This window comes from Malaya genurostris, chromosome 2, assembly GCF_030247185.1.
Source record: "Malaya genurostris strain Urasoe2022 chromosome 2, Malgen_1.1, whole genome shotgun sequence".
In the NCBI taxonomy this organism is placed as follows: Eukaryota; Metazoa; Arthropoda; class Insecta; order Diptera; family Culicidae; genus Malaya; species Malaya genurostris.
This window is the reverse complement of record NC_080571.1, coordinates 196980607-197008555: the sequence shown is the minus strand read 5'-3', so window position 1 is coordinate 197008555 and position 27949 is coordinate 196980607. Positions and strand designations below refer to the sequence as shown.

The 27949-nt window shown below is 34.0% G+C and overlaps 1 protein-coding gene across 1 annotated transcript; it reads right to left on the bottom strand.

Annotated features, from left to right (window-relative positions):
* Nucleotides 1–635: 635 nt before the first annotated feature.
* Nucleotides 636–27949, bottom strand: LOC131426885 (sarcoplasmic calcium-binding protein 1). The gene is made up of 6 exons (XM_058589636.1): nucleotides 27822–27949; nucleotides 27338–27426; nucleotides 13416–13582; nucleotides 12053–12133; nucleotides 3106–3258; nucleotides 636–2895 (listed from the first exon to the last, which is right to left on the bottom strand). Exons 2-6 carry the CDS (start codon nucleotides 27387–27389, stop codon nucleotides 2773–2775), a joined length of 576 nt encoding a protein of 191 aa, XP_058445619.1. The 5' UTR covers nucleotides 27390–27426; nucleotides 27822–27949; the 3' UTR covers nucleotides 636–2772.

The window sequence follows — 27949 nt, the reverse complement described above, 5'->3', positions numbered from 1 at the left end:
CATCCGCCGTATTCGCCAGATTTGGTTCCCAACGACTACTGGCTGTTCGCAGACCTGAAAAATCGTTCGCCGGTAAGAAATGTCACACGAAAATTATCGCTGAAACTGAGGACTATTTTGAGGCAACAACTAAATTGTTCTACAAATGAAATTAATTCAGTCATCTTCGAGAAAATCTAGCGGATAGAAGAAAAGAAACGAGTGTTCAGGAAGGCTTATTGGCAATTGTCATAGTTACATACACGAACATCAATCTCCTTCCATACATAGTGTTGTATTCTCCGTTTCGAGCCGGTATTGTGCCGATACATGCATTGAATATGATATGTGTAGATGAATGTGGGCGTCCGCGCCGGCACTGAACTGAACCAAAAAGGATAGCATAATCTTCAAAGATACTTCGGTACCGATCCGGAAGTGGGATTTGACTTTAAAAGTGCACGATGAATGACTATGTCAACTGATGAAAAACATCACAACATTGCAACAGTAATACAAAATGAACCCGGTAAATCGGATGTTCATGTTAAACGATTCGATCAACAACATACAATTAAAAATGTGAATCAATTTTAAGAAATGGTTCCCGCCTTCCTTCTTCGGAACAATTAATTTAGTAAATAAAACACACAGTATTTTCGTTTTTAGGCGGTTTCATATTTTCTCCAATTTCTTTTTGCCATATTATTGCTGATGTAGATATTTTGATTATATAACGTTATAAATAATATAAGCGAAAAATAATTGCAGTTCCTATGATGTTTCTGAACAAAAATATTGATAATAATAAAGCAATTTGATTCTTCGACTTTGGTACATGTAAAAAGACGTTTTCTACGAATATATAAATAAGACAAATTATTTATTATGTGTTTTTCCGCACCATTGCTTCCAGGTCTTCGGTTATTATATGACACTCATGAAGTTTATTCTTTTTAAGAAAAAAAAACATACACATATGAATTAGATGGAGAAGTTCTATAGGATGCATACGATTTGTCCTTAAAATGAAGGAAATAATAAATAATTTATGTTATTTGCCCGTGGTTCTAAGTTATTATTAATTATTCTGACGAGTTTCTACTATACAACTAAGCAAAGTTTCTCTTTACATTGATTTATAGGATATTTATTTCCGAATGAAGAAAAAAACAGTGATTATTCAAACAAAAAATCAAAATCTTGACATTTTTTTGTGAAAATAAAAGATTTCAGCTGGTTGCTATTTGAAAGTTGTTGTTTGTTGTTTTTGTTGTTAATCAAAAGGATCACTACGACACACGCATTTAAAGGACCATTATGGGATAAACTACCTTGCAACTGATATTGTTCTTTTATAGTTAAATGTTTTCTTGGTCAATCTAGATATTTCTAGTGAGTTGTTAATTCTAAAAAGTATATGTGTTGTTTTCAAATTCACTAGTTTGAAGAATTCTCCGTTGGTTGTATAATTCCTTTGTCCGGAAATAATCACTGCTTTTTGCTGCAAAGCTTTTGATCTAGTACAGTTTATAATATTATAATAGTCTATTCAAAGGACAAAATAAGAGTAGTTTTTTTTAACATGTTTGAAGATAGTTTCCTACACTGAGTAACAATAATAATTATTTAACCTAGCTATTTTTTGAAACATTTTTTGTCTTTTCATTTACTTAACGGCTAGTTGTTGTTAATAACGATTAAAACTAACAAACCTTCTTTAATGTTATTTGCTTGATGTTATTTTCTTGATCTTGATGGTATTATTACAAACGAACATTATGACATAACCTCAATTTTCAGCACGATGTTGGTATGCTGGCTGTTGATGTTGTTACAGATTTTCAAACTTTCAAAGAAGGAGGCGAGAAATATTTCTTAAACATTAAAGCTAACATTTAAAAACACCGTAATCATTAACATATATGAACAATAATAATTAGAGTTAAAACAGTTTTCACTAAAAATCAATAACATTAAATATAGTTTGCGTCTCCGCTAATTGTTAGTAAGTGATAGAAACAAAAAACTCAAAATAAACGTTACTGTTAATGTTAAAGAGTTGATAATGATTCTCACTTGGTTTTATGTACATATCAAATCTAACAATAAATGAAGAAAAGACGAATCAGCTCAGGCAATTTGCATGCACAAATTCGCCTAGCTGTTCGGAAATAAAATTCGTCAAAAGGAACGAAACTGAAAACAAGGAACGGTTAGGTGAATTCCAACATGAACACTAGTGGTGCTGAACATCGTTTGTCCAAGTTGGATTATTGCACCGTCAAAGTAGGACCTCATGTTCCCTCTCTCTATTAAAGTAGCCGGTGATCCCCTAGGTTGTTTCGATCACATTTAGGAACACGACTCTGCTTCGGCATCAGCTGGAATGGAACCGAATCGGGCCCACCGGCTAAACTACCACATTTTGGAAAAAGAGGAATATTTTCGGCTGGTTGTTGCATGCCCATTACGTTACGATGCGGCCGGGTAGCTTGATGATTCAGCTTTAAGCTTTCATGCAAATAAAATTAGCTTTTCCGTTTTGATGTTTGCTTTATTAAGTCAGTTGGGATGTTTTAGTATTCGAATCAAGATGTTGTCTGATATCGAGAAGTTGATTTAGTTAGATTCCTCTTTCTCACTACCAGCATCGTTGTATTTTTGTTCCTTCATACTCAATACTTAAACTTGGTGGTGTTAGTTTACTGTTAAGCAGAAGCAATACGGTTGGTGTTGGATTTGCGTTGCGTTTCATTAGGTGGTGAATCTACGGATGTTGGTTTAAACAGTTTATTCTGGGATTGGGCCGTACAGGTAGATTGCCGGGCATTTTGCGTTCTCGTTACCCATGAACTGAGCGTACAGTTCCTGGTATCTCTGAAGGGTGATTCCGCCGCGCTTGTTATCTTCGTCCTGGTAGTAATATAAGAAAAAAAAAGATTAGTAAACACATTATTCCAATAGTATAGATTAGCTTCAGCTGCATTTCAACTTTACCATTTAGATTCAATAATCTTAGCTATATTTTTGAGAGCCATTCTAAGAGTCAAGCTTTTTATTAGGGTTTTATCGGTAACATCGAAAGGCCTTAGTAAACTAAACATCTTGCACATAAATACTTACACTGACAAGTGCGTTGTAGGAATCATCAATTACTTTAATATCATCTACGGCAATTCGGGTAATGCAGTTGTAGCGGTATTCCTCTATGCTGACAAGGCCGTCATTATTGACGTCCATCATTTTGTAGTGGGCATCGATGAACGCCTTCATGGCCTAAGAAAATGAACGTTTGAAATGAAAATGTGATGACAAAATAGTGCCTGAGCTACGGTTAAACTGGTAATATAACAATTTCAATAGAAGAAGTTATGCGATCTCTCAGAGATTCGTATTAATTGATACAATTGCTTTTATCGAAAAATATTGGACCCGCATTTTTAATTTTGTCGTTAGGGTGCCCATTCCACTGGAAACTGACTTTTGTAAAAATTATAACTATTAAAACACTGAATCGGTTTTCAAATTCTTGGATATCTTGTGTAAAAAAGTGTACTTTCCAGTAAAGTTATGAAGATAAAACAAAATTACGTAACCTATATCATTACATATCCTGAACCAGAAATCACAGCCAATTTGATCAATGACTTAATACTTCTTCATTTTTCAAAAGGTACGGATGGGATAGCCACCAATCTGTAGGTTTTAATAACAGCTTTAAAATAAAAATTATCAAAAAAAAATTAAAAACCTGATTTTTTTTATTTAATTTTTTCGGATTATTTTGTAATTATTGAGAAAAAAAATCAAAAATTTTTTTCAGTGTTTATTTTTTTTAGAGTGCCCAATCGATTCCCTACAACTTCTTCCTGAACGCTATTTTTGTACAATTAACAGTTTCCGAGTTACAACGATTTGAAAAAGGCAATTTTTGTGAAATGCAAAAATACATGTGCCCTTTTTAAAAATCAGTCGTGAGTCGGATTGACCTCTCCATCGGTTCAAAACTTATGGTTTGCCATACTGAAGCCATGTACAAAGTTTCATCCAAATCGGAGAGTCTGATGATCTGCTAAGCATTTCTGGAATTGCTCAATAGTAACTTTCAAACGAACCTAAGTATGTTGAAACCGGTTCAGCCATTTCCGAGAAAACTGAGCGATAAGAAAAAAGTGCGTTTTATCGGTTACGCCATCTATATCAGTTTTAATCCAGAATCAGAAATGACAACCACTTGAACTTCAAACCTGATCAATGACCCAATAGTAGCATTCAAACGAGCCAAAGTTTGTTAAAATCGATCCAGCTATCTCTGAACAAACAAGCGGTGAAAACAGCATGTTCTGTCGGTTACGTCACTTATACCATTATATCTAGTTCACTAGTAGTTTTCAAACGACCCTAAGTTTGTGAAAGTCTGTTTAGCCATCTGCGAGAAAATTAAGCGGTAAAAAAAAGTGCACGTACATACAAACACAGATATTTTGCGATCACTATGGGTCTGCGAAGTACCGTCTGGATGACGGGTTTTCCAGCAATTATATAACCTTTTTATAGAGAAGTTAAAGAAACTTTATTGCATAACTTTTCAGTATAAGAAAGGCAAAAAGGGTTTTCACACTCAAGGGCACTTATCTGTGGTTCACCAAAAATCACAGATATATTATTATTGTGAAGCCCGTCAGCTGTTTGTCAAGTGCTGGTTCGTGCTGTTGATGAATTATTATTGAAGCTGTTCAATTTTTATCCGCTGATGTTTGATTTCCTCTTCCGAAAAATGTCTGTATTCGCTTATTAATCAAACATCCATTCATTGCTCTCTGTCAATTAGCGTAAAATCTGATATATTGATTACACGTCATTGTTTTTCATGAAAATATATTATGCTGATTTATTTTTGTTGAAAGACGATTAATTCCCTCATACATCAATTATATAAAAAATTTCACTAGATATAGAGAGTTAGACATTGCTAGAACAAGAATCATATTCATATTCATACGACCAACATTCAACACATTCATGATGACTAGCAGTAGCATTTCTGATAGCATATTGCATCAAATATGTTCATGAGCACTTTATGAGAGGTGTGGAAATTATCAAATACCATAAAACACCACAAGCATTGTGGAATGTCTAATTTCGTCATGCCATGTCTTTGGTTTTGAGCATGCATGTTCGGTCGTTTATCAAGAAGCTTGTACATTCAGTCTGCAAAATTTAACCGATTCAAGTTGGAAGCAAGCAGGTAGAATCGTATTGTTCATGGTTTCTATGGTAATATATAGTACTTTAGTACATAAATACGTCGTTACAGATGGAGGAACAACAATCATCATTCCCATTGAAGCCAAAATGTTCAGTGTTCTTCAGTGAATATTTTCCTTAAATGGACAAAAAATAGGTTTATTATTCCAGGAATTCCAGTGACTAATTTGACAGCAATTGACAGCAATATTTTAAAGAGGATGTTTGAAAGCAACACCGAGAGTGGAAACTAGTCATTGCTGAATCAATTACAAAACCCTTATAAATTATAATTAAAACCCTAAAGTCATTCGAATTTGTATTTGGGCTGTGCGTTGTTTGTCTTTCATACTGAAAACCCCATTTTTAAATCGTGAATTTAGGTTAAAACCGGGGATAAATAAACGATATAATAATAATAAATCGTGAAACCTACCCAGCTCGAAAAATTCTTGTGATTTTACATCTTATCTGATGCACATAAATGGAGCGTCATATTTCACACTAATTTATATTCAAGAACATGTAAAATTGTTTGATTTGAAAATTACATGGCTTTAAAACGAAAGGAATAAAAATCAAAAGGTCGACTTCACAGATCACAGGGCACAGGTTAGTCGACTGAGCCACAGAAGCACATATCTGCTTGGCTGGTGAATCGTGCAAACAAATTCATACAGTCTCACTTGCTAGCCGAGTGCAAATTACACTCGGAGACAGTAAATTTCTGTACGAATGGAATATTGTGTCTTTTGAGAAGTTAAGTAGTTATGAATTGTATCGTTTGAAGAATTATGTCACCTGTAAAATTTTTATTTTCTTTATGTTCGAGACGGCAGAACAAAGACAAAACAGTATAGTTAACAATAGAGTATTCAAAATAAGCACATACGTTCTACACAGAAAGAAATAATGGAATTTACACGACATGTAAATCAATAGTAGCATGGAATAGATATGGGTTGAATCAAAATTTTGATTGAAAACCTTTATCGATGCAAAACTAAATTGGAATGCATTGATTTTTCAATGAATATAACTGTATCTTTCAATTAACAATTAGTTTTGCGATTAAATTACATCGAAACCTACAGAGTTGTAATGTAACTTTATGTTTAATTGCCTGCTCCAAATATGTGCATGAAAATAGATGTAAATTCACAAAATATTTTTATCTGTGTACAAAAGCCTGAAACTTGGCCTTCACGACCAAATTCATCAAATTTGAATGCATCTAGACGTAAACGATGTTTGTGAAATAAATTTCAACAATGCTTCTAACTCTGTGTACAGTATGTTCAAACGTGAAAGAGATGCAATTGCATTCGCTTCGGTTTACAACTAGATGTACAGTGTCGAGTATGACAACGTTAAATACATTCAAATCTCTGTGTACGTGGTGGGTGGTGCCATAGAAGTGCGTGTACATGACCTCCCCCATACATCCCTCGTTTTCTCGCGTTTTCTTTCCATCGAAAAGGAAGTGTGGTGGAATTACTTTCCCGGTATCCGAAATGGTGTGCGAGTGGTAGGGTAAAGTGTTATAATATGCCCCCTTAAGAAAACATTGAGATATTTCCAAGTGTATTGATATATTTTCCTCGAGAATGTAAGTATTTCACTGCAATACGGATGAGGAACATAATTTTCAATGACTCCAATAGAAAAGATGAGAATTGATTGATACAAACACATTTTCCAAAACGGCTAAATTCTTAGTATTTTTCGCTCGCCTCAGACATAATGCCCCAGCAGCCGTAAAATATGGCTCACAACAAACCAGTGGCATGACACACAACATAAGACATTTTATCCCACAACAATGATGCATTGTGCTTCTTGAAATGTCCATAAAGTTACTGTTTTGAGATAATCAGTATGTCAAAGAAATGGCGGATAAAACATCTATTTAGTCGAAGCAAAACTTTACATCGAAAAGCTGCCAAATGAAATGTTTATTTTTTTCATACTTTCCTGCAAACGACAACCACCAAACTTGCATAGCAGAAAGATCCTACGAAAAGATAGTGTTAGTGATAATACTTTGGTTAAGAAAAGTCTTCAATGCTTAAGAAAGGAAAGGGGGCATTTTGGCTAGCAGGGGCGCTTTATAAGACTTTCCCCTATGTATGCGACTACATAATGCAATTTCATCTTATATTATTTATGATCAAGGCGAAAGATATATTTGTAATACGTTAGTTACCTAGGAGAATCAGCTGATTACATGTCAGTTTTGTGAGCAACCTGCTCACTACGGTCGACCCTGCACTGACTCCCGAATCAACAAACGAAAGTATTAATGCGACTATCGAGTTACAACGACTCAAAGACGATGAGAAAATGATCGCCGGTGCGACCGGACCATTTGATCCTGAAACTGTTGGTGGATAGCAATGAGAACACCTATCATCCGAGGAAGCGCGTTACAACAAGATCCAGTAGAAAAATGTAGGCGAAATGCTGGCTTCGTTAAATTTATAAATCTTGAGCCGTGTCAAATAATTGAATTAAATAAAAAAGAGCATGTTCTCCGTAATAATCAACAATAATTGGATGGGATTAAGCACTACTTTTTTGCAAAACAAAGTAATAATTCAATTATTCTCGCAAATGCTCTTTATTTGGCAAGAATCTCTATATGTACATGACACTAACTACATGAACTAACTGCTGTTTTCAGAGACATCTCTTGAAAAAATATTGCATTATAACCTGGCACATCTTGTACGTTTTGTAAAAACAGTATTATCTCAAATCTCAATTAAATTGATTATTGTATTGTGTTAAAATGATTATTGTAAAAAAAATTAAAGAATAGGCTTCTAGTGGTAGAGAAATACATACCGATTTAGAATACGAAGGATAAATAGTGGAATTAAAAGAAAGGGTTTACTGGCACCCGCGTTTTTACATTGTTCTTGATCCGGCAAGTGAATCCGTTAAGATTGTAATTGTAATTATTGAGAAAAAATGAATAAATTTTTTCAGTGTATATTTTTTTAAAGTGCCCTACATCCTCTACAACTTCTTCCTGGACGCCATTTTTGTACGATGAATGGTTTCCGAATTACAACAAGACCCATAATCTGTTTCAGCTGTAACTTATTCATTTTTCAAAAGGCACGGATGGGATAGCCATCAATCTGTAGGTTTTAATAACAGCTTTAAAACAAAAATTATCAAAAAAAATTAAAACCATGCTGTTTTTATTTAACTTTTTCGAATTATTTATTAATTATTGAACAAAAAATCAAAAAATTTTTTCAGCGTTTATTTTTTTTAAGTTTGCCCAATCGATTCCTTACAACTTCTTCCTGAACGCCATTTTTGTACAATTAACGGTTTCCGAGTTACAACGATTTGAGAAAGGCAATTTTTGTGAAATGCAAAAATACATACGCCCTTTTTAAAAATCAGTCGTGAGTCGGATTGACCTCTCAATCGGTTCAAAACTTTTGGTTTGTCATACTGAAGCCATGTGCAAAAGTTCATCCAAATCGGAGAAGGTCGATTCTGATTTTGTCACTTTTTCGTCTACTCATTCCTGGAATTGCTCTACTGTTATATGCTCTCACGCTACATGAAAGACTTCCTATTTTACTTTTTGTCTGGTCTAATATCGCTAGTATCTTACCAAAATTCACACAATAATGAATATGCAATCATAACAAAGAACATTTCGGATTATGCTTTAATTTGATCAAAGTAAAAGGTTTTTGTTTAATGACGAAATGCAATTGCTTTTTCACATTGTTCAACTGATGGAGGAAAACTATAAGGAATATTCAAACTTGTGTAAATGTAGTGGTTAAAAGTTTTTAAATGTAATTTTTTTTTGTATGTGTTTGGTAGATTTATAAACTAGTAATCATATTACTGCCGATTTTCTAAACTTTTGGATCCGATTCAAGAACTATCATCTTATATCTTCGATAACTTCAAGAACTATCATCTTTTATCTTCGATAACGTGTCAAATTTTCTACTAGTGAACTAGGCTCATAATTGAGAGTGTTAGATGGCTGATAAAAACACTACTTGGACGCAAGAACTATTCTGGAATATTCCTGAGAAGTTTTTTTCTCTAACGGAGCTCAGCCATATTCATGTGCAATCCGATATTATTGTAGATTGTTTGCCTATAAGAGATTTATTGCCTTAATTTCGAAACTGTTTACAATTCGCCTGACCAGACATTTCCGCTCGCACGCATTACGAACAAAGCACCACCAACCGTTTCCATTGAATCCCAACAGCGAAAGGTTTAAAAACCACTGTGCGACTCCGTCGTTTTTATTTAAATCGTTTATTCGGTCGCATCACTAATCAAGTAATGATTGAATGTGTTTAAATGATTATGATTACCGTTTGTGGAAAAAACCGCCCATTTCTCATAGAAATGTGAAAATTTATTGCTTCTGGTGTTTGATAAATTAATGAAAAACGCGATTTCGCTCTCCTACATGATTCTTTGTATTTATTAACTCGTGCACACAACACATCTTGAATTGGCAGAAAGAAATATATCTCGAGACAGTCGTGACATTCCTACCGAGCGGTTGAAAGGTTAGCAAAGGCGGGAAGGCGAGCTTATTGGATACAACAAACGACTTTCCGCGTGAATCCACCACGCGGAATGGAAATGAAAACAGAGAAATGCCACGACAAGTATTGTATCGTGTGGTTTTGTAGGGCTAATTAAAATTGACGCGAAGATGATACTATAATGAAAGTGTGTAAAAATAGATCACGACATAATTCAAAGTTACGATTTCTTTGACCATCAGATGACGGGGTTAGCATGAAAAACCATTGGTGGGTTCAATCACACCATTGCATGACGACACAGTAACTGAATTTCTTTTACTTTTTGCTATAAATTTGACAGTTTGTATTTCGACAGCGCTCAGTCGGAAATTACAAGCTAACTTAATTAACTGCTGCTACATCACTCATCTCTGTATTTATAAAGTATGATGAAGTGAATAACTTAATTTTGAGTCAGCTGTTTTATTCATGGTAGCTCAGGCGCTCCTTAAACCCTGCAGGCGCTATAAGATCAAAATTGGATGTTCCTATGTTTTGATGAATGGCGTAAATTGAAAAATGCTTTTCTGGTACAAGTGCAGCAGTTTGTAGATTAAACTATCGGAGTGTTTACGGCTCTAATCTCGTTATGATGTCATGGTTTATTCCCAAAATGCGAGCCAAATTTTTTAATCGCTATGCTTATCCCTCCCATTAAACTCATTGAATATTTGAATGCCCCTTTTTTCTTTCAACTCGCCAAATTTACACGGATGTTGAATTCACCAAATCCATTGAATATTTAATGCGCTTCAGCATACATGACAATGTATGAAACTTTTTATCGATTTTTGAAAGTTCAGTGAATTCTGTAATGTACTGTGTAAGCATTGTATAATTGTTTTATTTTACAGTGAATACAAAACGTGTAATAACGGGATCAAAACAATATAACGGAGTATTAGGGCAAACTCAGGGCTCTCTGATTTCGCTCTGCTCAACCCAGTAAGTAATCAAACAGGAAACTAAAGAACAATCCAGTTGCTAAAAGACGTACCCAAAAGTTGTACAATAAGGTGCTTACTTAATACTTCATGGGCAAAAGGTCTATAAAACCATTGGTCAAGATGATGTCCCTAGCGCATTAAGGGCTGAGGACAGTACCGTAAAGTGGTAGGTTTTTTGCTATTTTCCCGTTTCAAATTAAATTTTCTTGGAAACGGTGCAGAATATAGAAAAACCCACCTGACAATGTCTTCGAAATTTAGTTGAGAATATTCTGTGAAATATTCAGAATGATTCATTGAGTTTTTAGCGGTCATGTTTTATTTTTTTCTGACTGAAGAATTGCTGAAAATTGGAACGCTCGGAAATGCATACCTCTACTTGTTCATCAAATATCTCGGCTTTGAAGGCTTGTATCATAAATCTACCGTGACAAAGTCTAGTTTAGATAAAAATAAAGACTTGTATTTTGTCTGCGAAACAAAGTCAGTTTCAATGCGTCCGCCATTTTTTTTTTGCTTTGGTTTCCTGATAGCATTCTGAAAAAGGAGAGAGAAATAAAATTGACTCGACAAGGCTGCCAAACACACAGACATTCAATCTTTGTGAAAGTTGAATATGTTTTCATTGTTCATTGAAATCCATGTAATGTCCAACCCATACGATAGATTAATGTGATAAAACTTCTCATCAAAATAATAAAATGTCTGCTGGCAACCCGGTGCAGTTTGCTCGTATACGAGAGAGTACAAGAGAAATACGATGCGCAAAGGGAATTGAGCGAACCACGTGGTCGATTTAAAACTCAACACGTGGCCCTCTGTCCTCAGACCTTAATATTTGTTTTTGCCGATGAATTCACAAGATAGCTAAAGATCTGGCAAGGTATTTTCAGCTGCCCCAAAATCCAGGTTTTTGTGACAAACAAGACTGGTCACTACATGAGACAACGGGATGGATTTATTTGAAAAATACATCAATCCACCCAACCGCCCTCAATTGAACCTAAATGAGAAATATGTGTCATTTTTTTCGATTGAATATTTTGTAAACTGTGCTAATCGAATCACTGAGCGCGTGTGAATCATGAATCTCATCTCTTTCCATGTTACTATTGATTTACATGTCATGTAAATTTCATTATTTCTTTCTTTGTATATTGAAGTATTATACCTTTTCTTGTTCATCAGGAAAATATTAAAGAATAAGATTTTTTGCTCTGGACAAAAATGATTGTCCTTTCCATTGAAAATTAAGTATGATATATCTTAGAGTATACAACTTACCTTGGGGAATTCGGAATATGGTTTGCCTACGCAAGTCGTCTTAACAGCCTGTTTGAATTCGTCGGTGGTGATTTTACCATCCTATGAAAATGAAAAAAGATTAATTGAGTAATAAGCATGGCTAATTTTTCCATTGCAAAGGTATCCATCAAAATCTAGATGTTCCAAATGTAATTTTTTGTCCCTGCTCTTTGAACCGTATATTCTACTATTTTTGGCTTGGTACTGTCGTATATTCTACTTATTATACGTAATAGAGTATTATTATTATATTTAATAGAGTACAACTTCATCTCCTTTAGCTGAGTAATAAAATTTTTCAAATAAGATTTCTAACGAATCTCAAGTGACTGACTAATTTGCGCAGAATTTTTACAGTTCTAATACACTCTTGTCCAATCACGCCCTAAGATAATTGAGAAAACACCAAATTGCACCAATTGCTATTAACAATCGTGGAATTCGTGTGGAAATGTTAAGCACCCCGTACAAACCATACACAGGAATGTAGAGAAAAATGGAAAAGAAAGATAAACAAATTTTTATCTCGTGCGTGTCCACTTTCTCATACTGCACTAAGCAAACAGGTGAGCGAAACACAACTGTTTATATTTGCATATTAATGTGGCAACATCGAGCTGCGATGAAAAAGCATCACAATTTTCGCACACGATAGTGGTAAACCGAATTCGACGAATCGTTTGAACTAGAGAACCGCTTTATGAGTACAGCAAATTGCCAATTTGTGTTATTCGAATCATCTATCGACTGCAAGAAGTAGTTTTGCATGCTTATCAAAAGAGATACCCTGCCCTCGGGATCTTAGAGCTAAGGCAGTGTGCCTTATTGAATATATCGTTGAATAAAAAAAGGATAACCGAAAGCGCTAAAATTGTTACGGTTTACGGTTGTGTGAAAGATGAATTGACTCACAACACAGTTTGATAAAGTACTATGAAAAAAGCTTTAATTATATGCTATTCAATACGAACGAATCTATTACATCTAGTTTAGCATCTTTTGGAGATTATTACTGCAGTCCCGCAAATTCGAAATTTTAAGCATTTAGAGTACTTAGTATTATCATCCTCTGATCACCGAGAAATTGCACACAATATTAATCAATTTATCTATATCTGTTAAGGCGACCCGTTTTTTTAATTTATACTGAAAATCATCAAGATATTGGTAATATTTAACTAATGACTAAAATGAAAAAAAAATCCTCCTACTCAAAATAGTTGGAATGTTTCATCTCTTGCATTCCTTTGCTCATTTTATTGTATAACTGATCTATACTAATTTATGGAAATAATGTGCAGTGCTGATGTACAACGCTGAGAAAATTTATCGTCTATCTTACCTTGTCGAAATCGGCAAGGGCGGAGATCTCATCCCACAGAGCCTTCATGATGGTTCTGTATTCGGTGAGGCGCGCCTGATTGATGTCGCCCTTGCCCTCGATGACGGAGGCACGCAGCGCCATACACTGGAAATCGTTGTTGTCCAGGAAGCCGTTGTTGTCCAAATCTGTTGGAAGCAGATAGTAGCAGAACAAGAGCATGAGTTAGAATAAATTAGTCTGGCGATACTGTTTATAATATAATTATGCATTAGGGTTGTTGTCCTATTGAGTCATTGTTGGTTAAAATCGCATCCAACCAAATTCTAGCATTTCTGTATGATGAGAGCCGAAATGGCAGCCGTTACTTCGAACGACAGGTTCCTATATATAGAATGAGAATGCGTTCACCACCCTATATGCGTTTGGAGCACTTGTATGCGATTTCCAACAATAGTAGATAAATTTTCACCTACTTATTACAATCAAGTGACATCATGTGAGTATGGTAATAGGAATGGTGATAATTTGAGCAACAATGGCACACTTCAATAAGTGGTTTTCAGTCTAAATAACTTATAGAGGTCATAACAGATACAAGACCGCTTATTGACAGAAGCACAAATAGATATTTTTCATTAATCGATTAAATAAGCATGGCAGTCATTAGCTCTTTCACGATTTCTTGGTAGCAGAAGCGTTTTAAGTAATCGAAATCTCGGGCCCTTTCCGATTCAGCGACAGCGCGATTCGGGAGAAAGGGGGACGAAAAGGACTGCAAACGGGCTATAAATGAGTGATTTACTTCAACGAAACTAATGAAATTTTAACGAGAATTTGATGTCTCCATTTGGTATACCGACACTTCTTGTTATGTTCAGGAACATTCCAAGATACAGCGATAGCATGTTGCGATAGCTGTTTCAGTTATGCTTCAATTTGTATAGACAAAATTTCTGATATTTTGTGTTATTCGAGACAAGGACGGTTATAACCATATCTCCTTTAACAAATAAAATATATTCTCCAAGCTCTGTACTGAACAGAGGGAAATGATTATGTTTGTATACTTCGCAGAAGATAAAACCCTCGTGGAGATTATCAGTGAGTCAACTCTGTTGGAGAGCTTTAAGCTTTCAATTAGAGGAATGTGGTTAATGGAAACTCTCTCCTAGAATGTAAGCTTACCATCAAAATTTAGCCGATTTTTTCTGCTTTTTATCTTCTATTATGTTTAGCCACTGACCCGATCAGATAGTAAAAACAGAATTATAACAACTGGAGTAATTTATTTCAGAAATATTTTGTAACAAATTTTGATATATTTTTGGCTGGTAAGCTGTTAAAATAACAAAAATCATAACAAAAAAGACTCTAGCGGGAACAAAATCGTAACAGATTTTGCAACGTTTGTATCACAATTATTATTGAATTTGATATAAGTACAGAAGTCTGGAATCAGAAATTTATAACAATAGTTGTAATAAATTAGATAGTAAATTAAACACAGAAACACTATATCACAGTCTACTTTAAGCATTGTTTCAATCCAAAATTGTTGAATGATTTTTTTATGAAATGAATAATTTATTTAGTAATCTTGTTTCTTGCTTTAGTTTTTTGAAATTCTGATCATTATATTTCGATATAAAGTAACAGAAGAACTCATTTTTCTAATTAATGAACGTTATCATAAGTCTTGTAAACGAAAATAAAACATCATAACTGATTTAACATATACATAACATAAACCAGATAGTGTAAATATTCTATGGTGTTTTCATTTAATCTTTTTAAACTTTTCTTTAGCATTGCACCAATTGTTGATTTTCATAACTAGTTTATAATAGAAGTAATGCTGAGAAATTAAAGATGCACTTTTGTTTCAATTGCTTGTCGGCTAATTTTCTGATTCTTAAAGCGTTTTTTCTCAGTGTATATTTCTTTTAGAACGGTCATTTAATTTGCTTTAATTTATTTCTGGACACCATTTGATTGACTCGAGTTGCAACGATTCAAAGAAAAACTGTTCAATTCAACAAAAATTTGAGTTTTTCTAATTTCAAGTCTAAATATTTCGAGAATAGCTACGTTTAGCAGAAAGAAAAATAAAATTAGCAAAATTGATTTTTAATCTTTAAACTCAATTTCTAGTTTTTAATTCCAATTAACTTTAAATCTGTGAAATCAACTTCTAGCTTTTAATAGTCTGTTTTTCATAAACAACTTGACAATTCTAAAGAAAAAAACTCAACATTATTTCGCATTTTTTGAGAGCCTGATTGACTTTCTACAATTTATTTTTGGACACTGTTTTTGTACGTTTTTGTAGTTTACGAGTTACAAAGATTTGAAGGAAATGCATGCAAAAATACATTCGCCCTGTTAAAAATTAGTCTTGAGTCGAATCGGTTTCTACATCTGAGCATAATTAATGGTTTGTTATACTGAAGACATGCAAAGTTTCATTCAAATCAGAACACGACGATCCTGATATTCTGTTAATTTCTAGAATTGCTCTAAGGTGAAGTTGATTTTTGTTAATAAGTCAAATTGAAATAGAAATGTCATCAATAGCAGCCCTTACACGAAAATTATTAATGTCATTTTTAATGATTACTAAGTAATGATATTCCAATTTTGTATAAAGAATTCGTCATTACTACCCTTACACGTTCATGAGAAATGACATAACTTTTTAGTAATGACACTTTTAATGAGCGTGTTAGGGCTGCTAATGAGAACGCTTAGTTCTGGTGCGTTACCTGAGCGGCGGAAGGAGAATTTTCACTAGCGGATACGAAATGCAATAAATGTTCAACTTTTGATAACGTATTTTAACTCCATGATTTTCAATAAAATAATGCGATTAAGCTCGTATTTGGCATTTAGGCCTGTAGCAACCATTTCTGCTAAAACTATTTCTGAAATAACAGTTAATTATTTTTTCATAACACTTCGTTTGCATAACTTGCTATCTTTACTTATAATTCTCTAACGACTTTTAAGCATAGCACCTGATTTACTAATTATTACATTGGCTACTAATTTAACGTTTATTTAGACTTTGCTTGCTTCCTTAGGGCATGATTTTCCATGAATGCTGGTGTCCAAGTTTGACACTCTAACAGTGCCAATAGCACTGAATCGACTTGTGATTGGAATGAAATTTGCTGCTTTCTGAAAGATGCCTTTATATCTTATGATGATGATTAATGATTAAAATTCCTAATGTTAAATTTAATTTGGGGTTACTGCACTGGATAGAAACAATCAAGTGCAAAAAGGAAATTGACATTCTGAGTTTCAAGTTTCAATGAAATATTCTTACAGATGACTAAGCAAAATTGGTAACTATAAAGTGACCTTTTTAAAAAACTGCACCATAATATATTCGATTTTTTCGTTCAAAGAACTTTTGATTTTCATAAACTTAAGTTCAAGTTTTTGTGGTCCCCAAGTCTGCCATCCAGTTTTATCCGGATTCAACATTCGATTCCGAACTTACAGGTGATGAAAATGCTAAAATAATTGTATTCAATTTGATGATGATGGTTGAACCGATGTCCACAAATTGCGATGGTCTCATGAGCTGCCATTGAATTTCATTTTCAATTTCAAGTGAGTATGTAAAAAAAGCGGATTTCTTGGAACTGGCGATTAAATTCTTTTAATGCCTTCCGGAAGTAGACCTCACTTTTCATGTAATTAAAGAAATCCATCCATTCCGTATTTAACGTGTATAATTTTAAATGCATGAAATAGTTTTGTTTCGACAGACAAGAAAGCATGCTGATTCGAGATTTAAATTATTTAATCGATATCCATCCATACGTATTATGGTAGCAGTTTTGCATCACCGTTGTGTCTATCAATAATATTAACTTGTTCTTAGTTCGATTGCATGTACTCGATGATGATGTTTCTATGGGTTGCTTCGGTACCTGCATAGTTAATATATATATATATATATATATATATATATATATATATATATATATATATATATATATATATATATATATATATATATATATATATATATATATATATATATATATATATATATATATATATATATATATATATATATATATATATATATATATATATATATATATATATATATATATATATATATATCAGAATGATTGAGAACATTATAGCATTAAACCGAATATGGTTGACCGTTTCCATAACCTTTTGAAATCATGCTGTCAGGTACAGACTTGATGTCATGTTAAACTGAGGTAGGAGCTTGCCATTGCTAATGTTTTACGTTGAATGTATAGCCCTGAGACATTTTGGTTCACTCATATCAACTCAACAGAATGGTTTGAACCATTATGTGGGTGTGAAAGCCTGCTTCGATGGCACTGTTAAATCTCAGGTCATCTGCACAAGTCGTCTAATTTAGCTCTCATGATGACAAAATGTGTGATTTATATGCAAAGAGTATATGGGATTTCCAGCAACCACCGGTAGAATTCCTATAATATTCGGACACCTAGCACATATGAAACCTGTTAAAATTCATTGAATCAGGGTATATATAGAAACAATTCATCATATATAGAAACAATTCACATGCGATTTGACAATTACATGGCTTAGAATTTGATAAAATATATAAAACAAAAACTGACGGTAGTGGTCGGGACCTTAACCGAGAGTTCATAAAGTACGCCCGTTAATCGACTGTGCCAAAGACGCACATGACAGTTTACATATGCAAAATTTCGTAGCAATCTGTCAAGTGGTTATCGAGGTGACTTTGAACAGACCCTGTCAGCTTGGAGCGATCTCAATCTTCAGTTCAGCAACGCCATCGCCCGGCGTCTCATTCAACATGTCATGTCAATTGTATGGGTGCACAGCCCTGCTATTTTGGCGCGCACGAATTTGACATTTCTCTCCTCTACTTCTATGTATGAGACTCGATGCGGACTCACCTGAGGGATGTTGCCAATGATTTGTTCGGGAAATGTGAGAGCTGGATATCTTGTTAATATGATGTCTTTGCTTTGAAGCAAGAAATTTGGTCGCCGGAACTGGTAGCGAGAGAAAAACGATGAAATGTGGCATAAGGCAAATTCAGCAAACCGTACATAATGACCGGTACTATCTCTAACCAAATATATTAAAGAATACCTCCAGAAGTGCCTGTTGCCCTTTCTTCGGTCTCACGAAGATGGTACTCTGTTTTGGCTGAATCTGGCATCTTGTCATTACGCAAAACCTGTGGTACGAGACGAATAATGTTGTTTTTGTGCTGAGTTAGACCAATTCGTCAAACTCAGCAGAACGTTGCCTAGTAGAAAAATTATTTTCGATTATGAAGAGCAAGCTCCGGAAAATAGGGAAGGTCCGCAAATACGACAAAAATTTGAAGATACAGTGAATGGAAGTGGGTAAGAACGAGGATCTGATGGGCAGCGTTAAGTCTAAGGTGTGGGCAATTAGCCTAGAAGAGGAGGTTTAATAAACCAACTTTGCAAGAACATAGCTAATTTGTGTTTATTCAATCTCTGTGAGTATCTATCCGACTGGAAATGAATTTTTGATGATCACTTTTGCCTGTTGCATATTTTTCGAGTACAGTCTTCACCATGGTAATTTATACTTGCAAAATCTTATGCAGTGATGTGGATGTCTGTTCGCTGCGATAAAATTACATTCCAAGTTCTGTTTAGTTGCACCAGTTTCTTAACATGTTAAGAAAAGTTATACTGATGTTATACTGATTATTGTTTTGCCAACGAGTAGCCCATGTTCTAGTATAGTAAAAAATGAGCAGAAAAATTGATAACAATATTAGAATAGTGATTTACAGGATAGGAAAATTAAGGTTTGTTACTACTTAGCGGTTTGTTCAGATTTATTTAGCGAATGGTTTTTTTTTCTCAATTTCTCTGGACGCTACATTTTTTGTCATTTGCACCATTTTGAACAACATACTTGTAAAGCAGTAGGTTTTCAATAATATGTATATGATTTGGATGATTCCATAATTCATACCATGCTCTGTTCTTACTTTGCCTTTTCTTGATGGAGAGATGAAGATTTCCTAAACCGTTTTCATAATAGATGAGTTAGGGTTACGATTTCCGAGAACACAGTTTCCGTTGATGTTGTTACGGTTACTTTCAGTATTTACCTCGACATTTTTTTTTATGAATACTACCTTGCTTCTGTATGTATCGTGTAATTGTATTTACTTGAGCATACAAAAATACTGAGTCCTGCCTTATTTTACGGTCGAGCCCTGGCTAGCGTGGTGGGGCTCGTTGTGCTTTATTGCAATCCATCATAAATCATTCTTATACAAATCAGCCCTCACTGAAATCTAAAACTTTCCATTTCAAAGCACCTATACACCTATAGCACCTATCTTTCGTGGGAAACTGGACAACTGTTTGATCCGTGTTGCTTAAAACAAATACTAAGTATGTTTGAATCGATTGAAAATATTCAGTTTCGTCTCATTTGGAAAATTTCTGTTAATGAATAATGCGTTCATTATTGTACTACACCCACGCACACCGATTTTTCAGTCACTTTCTCATTCCTTTGAAGATTAGGTTAGATTGCTGGCAGAGAACGAAGCACTGTAGAAATGTGTTTCAGATCTAACTTGAATGCTGTGGGCATAGTATCATCTGTTTATAATCATGAAACATAATTTTGGTCAGTCGGTGTTGAACAGTCGTTCGCACCGCACGCGTATAGCTCTTGGCTCCTGGAATTTTTTTTCTGGCTACCTAGAGTTTCATTGATTCAAGGCTTCAGTCTTTTTCAAGGCTACCTGAATCACTAACTAAGTGACTAAGTGATACAAAGAGTGATATTAGAGTGACTAAGTGATACAAAGAGTGATATTAGAGTGACTAAGAAATTAATCAGCCTTTTTTAAGGCTAGCTAGGAGTCTAATCGAAGACTAATTTAGCCTAGTTAATTTAATTTAAAATTTCATTAATTTCAAAAATGCCTGCGTCCAACCGGAAAGGCAACAAGCCTAAGGCTAAAAATAATTCAATACGGAATAAATCACAATCCGTTATTCAACATTTTTCTAATAGCATTCACGATCTTATAGAATCTGAATGTAAAAATAAAAGACAACGGACGGATTTCCCTTCCGTTGATCCTATGCCGTCTAACAATATTTACGAGATTCTTCCTGAATCCGATTGTAGCGACATAGAAGAAAATTCTTCAAAAATTCCCAAAATGGACGCTTGTCGTTCTGGGAAGAAACATCAATCTATGCCACCAGTGACGGTGATGATTTCCGACTTCAAAGCATTCCGTACTGAGCTTTCTACTTTTCTCCCGGAAGTAAAAGTCTCATTTCAAATCGGACGAAGAGGAGAATGTCGAGTCTTGGTGGATGGATTGGAAGATTATGAACGTCTTATTCGATATTTGTCCGAGAAACTTCATAAATTTTATTCATATGATATAAAATCAGACAGACCCTTCAAGGCTGTCTTGAAAGGATTATCAAATGATCAAAGTATTGATGAAATTAAAAATGAACTAAAAGAATTGCTTGGTTTTGCCCCTTCCCAAGTAATACTTATGAAAAAAAGAGCGAATGGTACTTCTAAACCACGCTCTGGAATTTCCCATGAACTTTACCTAATACACTTCAATCGAAGTGATGTAAACAATTTGAAAACTTTAGAAAAAGTACGTTTCATTTCCCACATTAAAATTCATTGGGAACATTATAAACGGCATAATCGTATTGCAAACTTAACGCAATGTCGTCGTTGCCAAGGCTTCGGTCATGGAACCAAAAATTGTCATATGGATATACGGTGTTTGAATTGTGGTAAATCGCATTCGAAAGACGCTTGTCCAATGAATGAAACCACTGATAAATTTTCATGTTCAAATTGCAATGGAAATCATAAATCCAATTATTTGAAATGTCCTGTCAGGGAAAAAATTTTAAACGCTCGTTCGCTTAGACAACAAGTCAAATCAACGACCTTAAATTTACAGAACATACCTGAAAATTCTTCTAAGGCACCTGCCAATTCGTCTTCTAACGAAAACAATTTATTGACAGGTAGATCGACCTCGTCATCATCTTCTTCTAATGTCAGTTATGCTGGTATATTAGGTAGAAATCTATCTCCTATTTCTTCTAATGTAAATAATCAAAACACAGGACCGCCTTGCAGTTCTTCTTCTAACGAAAACAATTTATTAATAGGTAGACCGGCCAAATCATCTTCTTCTAATGGCAGTCTACCTACAAATATTCCTTCAATGCCATTCGCTTCTTTAAATGAAGTCGATTTAGGCGATATAACTGAAAATAAAATGATCTACCTACAAGATCAACTTTTTCAAATGATCATCCAAATGAATTCGACTTCATCACTTTTTGAAGCATTTCAAATCGGATGGAAATTTGCAAATAATATTATAATGAATTTAAAATCTAACAGTGATGTTAAATAATTATTTGAATATTTTAAATTGGAATGCTCGATCTTTGAAATCGAGTGAAGATGAATTTTATAATTTTCTCAAAGTTCACAAAATTCATATTGCCATTGTGACAGAAACTTTTCTTAAACCAAATGTAAAATTGAAAAGTAATCCACATTATGTGGTTCATCGATTTGACAGGTTTACTGGAATTGGTGGTGGAGTTGCCATTTTTATCCAACGGCAAATTAAACATCGAATTTTACCTTCTTTCAATACTAAAGTTATTGAAAGCTTGGGAATCGAAGTTGAAACCATTCATGGAATTTATTTCATCGCTGGAGCATATTTGCCATTCCAATGCACCGGCGAACAATTAAATTTCTTTAAAGGCGATTTGCAAAAACTTACAAGATATCGATCGAAATTTTTCGTAATAGGGGACTTAAATGCTAAGCATGTCCAGTGGAATTGTAGGCAAAATAACAGTAATGGTAAAATACTTCATAATCAACTCTCAGCTGGTTACTTTACAGTTCTTCATCCCAGTAATCCTACTTGTTTCTCTTCCGTGAAAAACCCGTCTACAATTGATCTGGTTCTAACAGATCAAAGTCACATTTGTAGTGAACCGATTACTCATGCTGATTTTGACTCAGATCATCTTCCTGTAACATTCAGACTTTCCAACGAAGCTATAATTAATCCAATTAGTTCTATTTTCAACTATCATAGAGCAAATTGGTTGGATTACAGATCTCACATTGAAAATCATGTGGATCATGAAACTATTTTAGAAAATTCTGCGGATATCGACACAGCAATTGATAATTTGAATCATTATATTATCGAAGCTAGAAATCTTTCAGTTCCCAAAGCTCAAACTAAATTAAATTCTCCTATCATCGATGACAATCTTCAACTGCTCATTCGGTTGAAGAATGTTCGTCGACGACAATATCAACGTTCTCGTGATCCTGCTATGAAAAACATAGTTAAGGATTTACAAAAAGAAATTAAACATAGATTTACTCTTTTGCGAAATGAAAATTTCGCTAAAGAAGTTGAACAAATTAAACCATATTCTAAACCTTTCTGGAAACTTTCTAAGGTTCTTAAGAAACCTCAGAAACCTATTCCTGCTCTCAAGGAAGGAAATCAAATACTTCTTACAAATGGCGAAAAAGCTCAAAAACTTGCTCAGCAGTTCGAGAGTGTCCACAATTTTAATTTGAACGTTGTGAGTCCTATTGAAAATGAAGTCTCACTGAAATATGATCATATTTCAACCCAAGTGTTATCACACGATGACATCATTGAGACGAATTTTGATGAAATTAAATCAATTATTAGAAAACTTAAAAACATGAAGGCTCCTGGTAATGATGGAATTTTTAATATTCTTATTAAAAATCTTCCCGATGTTGCCTTGAGACTCCTGGTTAAAATTTTCAACAAGTGTTTTTCATTAGCTTACTTCCCAAAAAGATGGAAAAACGCTAAAGTAATTCCTATCCTAAAACCTGATAAAAACCCAGCAGAAACATCAAGTTATCGCCCAATTAGCTTACTTTCTTCTATCAGTAAACTTTTTGAAAAAATTATCTTGTTAAGAATGATGACTCATATAAATGAGAATTCAATTTTTTTACCAGAGCAGTTTGGATTTCGTCATGAACATTCAACTACTCATCAACTTGTCAGAGTAACGAACATGATAAAATCAAATAAATCTTCTGGGTTATCCACTGGAGTTGCTCTTCTAGACATAGAAAAAGCATTCGACAGTGTTTGGCACAAAGGTTTAATAGCAAAAATGTCTGATTTCCAGTTTCCTATTTATTTGATCAAAATGATTCAAAATTATTTAACTGATCGTACTCTTCAGGTTAGCTATCAGAATTGTAAATCTGAATTGCTACCCGTACGTGCCGGTGTTCCGCAGGGTTCGAGTGTAGCTCCAATCTTGTATAATATTTTCACTTCTGATCTTCCAAATCTACCCGTTGGTTGTCAGAAATCGCTATTCTGTGACGACACAAGTCTGTTAGCCACAGGTAGAAATCTAAGAGTGATCTGCAGTCGCCTACAAAGAAGTTTAAATATTTTCAGTGATTATCTGTCAAAATGGAAAATTAAACCAAATGCAGCAAAAACGCAATTAATTATCTTTCCTCACAAGCCAAGAGCTTCTTTTCTTAAACCAAACAATAATCACATTCTCAAATTGAATGGCTTGGAATTGACATGGTCTGATCAAGCTAAATACTTAGGTTTAACGTATGACAAAAAACTCACTTTCAAGGATCACATTGAAGGAATCCAGGCAAAGTGTAATAAATATATTAAATGTTTATATCCTCTTATAAACAGAAATTCTAAGCTCTGTCTAAAAAACAAATTGTTAATTTATAAACAAATTTTCAGACCAGCCATGCTTTATGCGGTACCAATTTGGTCAAGCTGTTGTTCCACCAGGAAGAAAACGCTTCAAAGGATTCAGAATAAAATTCTGAAAATGATTCTGAAGCGTCCTCCCTGGTTTAGTACAAATGAGTTACACAGACTCACAAATATAGAACCATTAGATGTAATGTCACATAATATTATAAGCAAATTCCGACAAAAATCGATGCAATCTTCAATTGAATCGATTCGCTCTCTGTATTAGTTAGTAAGTTAGTATATAAGTTCCTTTTCCCCATTACACAATACAAGTAGGTTTAGAATTTTCCCTACACAAAAATCTCAGAATTGCGGAAGCAAATGATGTCTTCATGGTAATAACCAAATCATATATATATATATATATATATATATATATATATATATATATATATATATATATATATATATATATATATATATATATATATATATATATATATATATATATATATAACAGGGCTGAAAAGTCACCACTTGTGGCTGAACACCCAATTTAAATCTTAATAATTTAATTTTAACTCATATTCCAATAAATAGTTATTTAAAAAAAAAAAAAAAAAACATAATTTTGGTCGTATGTGAATTAACATTTATTTTCAAATGCAACGTTTATTTTCTGTTTTCCATTCGAAAACATTTCCAACGTGTTATTCTAATTCACTTTGATATATGTGTCGGACGGTTATATTGGTTGTTTTTGGTACAATTTGAAACCATTGCATAATAAGTATACGATTCTACCAAGGACATGTTATGGTTTTTCTTAAAAGGAAAAATCAACAAAAGCAAGTACCTGGAAAACTAACAAGCTGTGTAATTTAGTTCTAATGCGTCCAGCAACAATACTCGAGGCAGTTTCTCCCAATAGGTAATATTCTCTGGTTTTTACAACGTCCATGTTTTGCTCTATTGAAACAATACAATGCATCGTTACCACTGGCGAAATTGGAAAAGCAAAATCTGTCAGCCAGACCGGATCAGAAAAAAAATGTTTTACTTGGAAAAGTTTGACTACAGAGCGAATGGTTCAACAGGTGGGTGGTAGCATTCTGCCGCAAAAATAAACACAACCGAGCTACTTTGGGTGATTTTATGGTGTACCTTTCGTCGTGCTTTGAGAATTGAAAAAGTCAAACGTTACTTGCCTGAAGCAAGTGCTGAGGATGCTTGTGCGACGAAAACTTTGAATGTACAGGTTATGAACATCAATTATGCTAGTCCATTGAATCCTTTTATCGTTAATATTTTTTTGATATGTGTAGCATTGAGTGAGTTTTAAATACAAATATTGGTTCATGCAGCATAAATTTTCTAGATTTTTAATCATCGATGTATAGATTCGGTTATAAGACAAATTATAGTTACTATGAATGTTAACAGTTTCGTTTAATCCAGGTGTATCGATTTGTGATATCCATTCAGTCCTTGAGATAAAAAAAAATAACTTTAATTCTAACCCCTAATCTACAAATAGGTCACTGGTGCTACTGATTAGGTAAAATATTTTAATGTGATTTCCTAATGAAAGACGCATAATAACACTGTCACACACGTTTATTAACACGTTGATTTTTTTCATCTGCGGAAATACTCCCTAAATACAGCTCATAACAAACTAATGGTATACCCCCAACAAAAAGGGATACACCCTTTTTCAATATATCAGAATTTTCTTCGTATTGAAAATGTGTTAAGCGGTGACACATGTTCAAAAGTATTAACATATCGTGAAGAGGGTAGTATTGACATAAGTGTAAAAAATATAATGGTTTATTCATAGCGATGTTGTGATATATTAAATATAATGAAGAGTTTTCCATTCAATATTTCGATGGCTGGGATAACAATACCCAGCTCATACTTATACTACTAGTGCAATAACCTTACAGCAAAGAACATTACACCACCAAAAAAATTTTCTCATTAGAGAATCTCAACATTGTTTTACCAAAAATCACCAATTAGAACAATGACAATATATTTCTTTCGTAAGCTTAATCCACTTTTTAATTGGGTCGTTTGTTTTGCTACCTATTGAATAAAATAGATATTACATTTAAAAGAATTGTTGACAATTTTTTTTTGTTTTTCTTCTAAACCTTTATTATTATTTATTGTTACCCTAGGTGTACTGTATAGTTTTATTAGAAGCCGTATTTTATTTTTTACAAATTTAATAATTGAGTTTTGATTTCGATTGCAAAATATTTTTCTTCAAAGTGACACGCAGCAGTATGCTTTTAAGGTAAAAAAAACAAGAGCCAATCAAACATGGAACATCGAACGGAATTAGTAAACCTCTAGTAATACGAGAAGATCTTATATAGCAAAGGTTTCATGACACTAATTCAGGGTTTACTTCAAGTATCAGCAAGCCATGAAACTTGTGAACGGTTTAAATTTTTTAGTTCAGATGGCCCAATGCCCTCACCCTCAAAAGATGCACACCTTGGACGGTGAGAACACAAAGACAAATGTCCGAATCCCCAGGCAGCGTTTTTCGCACGTCTTGGATTTAATTACAGATCTTTCAATTCTCTAATGTAAAAAAGTGTGGCTGTACCTTTACAAATTTCAATATTTCGTGTAAAAATAGCACACTCGGACCTCTGGGATGCTGAAGGCAGCCAAAGTACGGTTCACAACGAGCGCGTTCTTATCAAGAGTGTCCAAGTATTTAATGGGTGCATTGTACCGAATACATAGTATATCAACTTGCCTAGTACCCTGGTATGATGTATATTAATTAGAGCTGCGACTTAAAATTAGCAACATGATGTTCACATGATCAGATCCGCATGGTTGCAGATTTCTCTTCATTCTTTAAAGCAACGTTCATTGTATGTCACAAATTATTCTCGCACTCTGTGGCGTATTGCATTCACGACACTTTAAACAGGGTCAAACAGACACGTATTTCCCAATTCTAAATTTTTCGGTTGTTCGGCACAAGTTGATTGTTGAAATTCGCAAACACATGTAGTATTATTATTCATTCGTTGCCAATGCCAATTTAAAATAATGTTTAGTTTCCTCAAATGATACATACCGTACATGTGACGAACGATGAATTCGACACGCTGATCCCACGAGTAACTCATTTTGAATTGATTTTTTGTGAGGTTCTACTTGAACTAACTGTGATCAAGGGAAGAGAACGATAAAAACAGTGATTAAATTTCAGAGATGAAAAACTTCTTCGAAAATAAACACAAACAGAACACCATGCATATCTTCTCTAACAGTTACGAATCTGTTTTACTACAATGTCACAATTCATTAGCGTCCGTTATGATCCAAGAACTCAGTTTCCCAGTTTGGCTGTCACCAATAAAATTAACCGAACTTTTTTACACAAAAGTCAGGAACGCCAACTACTGAAATAATTCGGGCTTTTCCCACTATCCTTGGTAGTTAGTTAACAGAAAAAAAGACACCGAAAACTTTTTTTTTTGAACTGCGTCGAAAAGCACTCCTATTACATTCACTTCAAACAGCAGAATAGTTCGATATATAATAGAAGAGGCTATTACTTGTCTAAACCAACTCCCGTCGAAGACTAAAACAATCTCGACTGTTGAGTTTCGTGGTGCTCTTTTTTAAAAACTTTGTTGGGGTACTAACTGATAAAAAAAATGGTCCGGTCCGACCCGAAATAGGC

Excerpts from the sequence above, each read along its gene's own strand:
- LOC131426885 (XM_058589636.1), bottom strand. The coding sequence starts at position 27,389 with ATGAGTTACTCGTGGGATCAGCGTGTCGAATTCATCGTTCGTCACATG. Across the intron at positions 13,583-27,337 it reads CATCGTTCGTCACATGTACG|ATTTGGACAACAACGGCTTC; the intron begins GTATGTATCATT and ends TGCTTCCAACAG. Across the intron at positions 3,259-12,052 it reads CATATTCCGAATTCCCCAAG|GCCATGAAGGCGTTCATCGA; the intron begins GTAAGTTGTATA and ends TCATTTTCTTAG.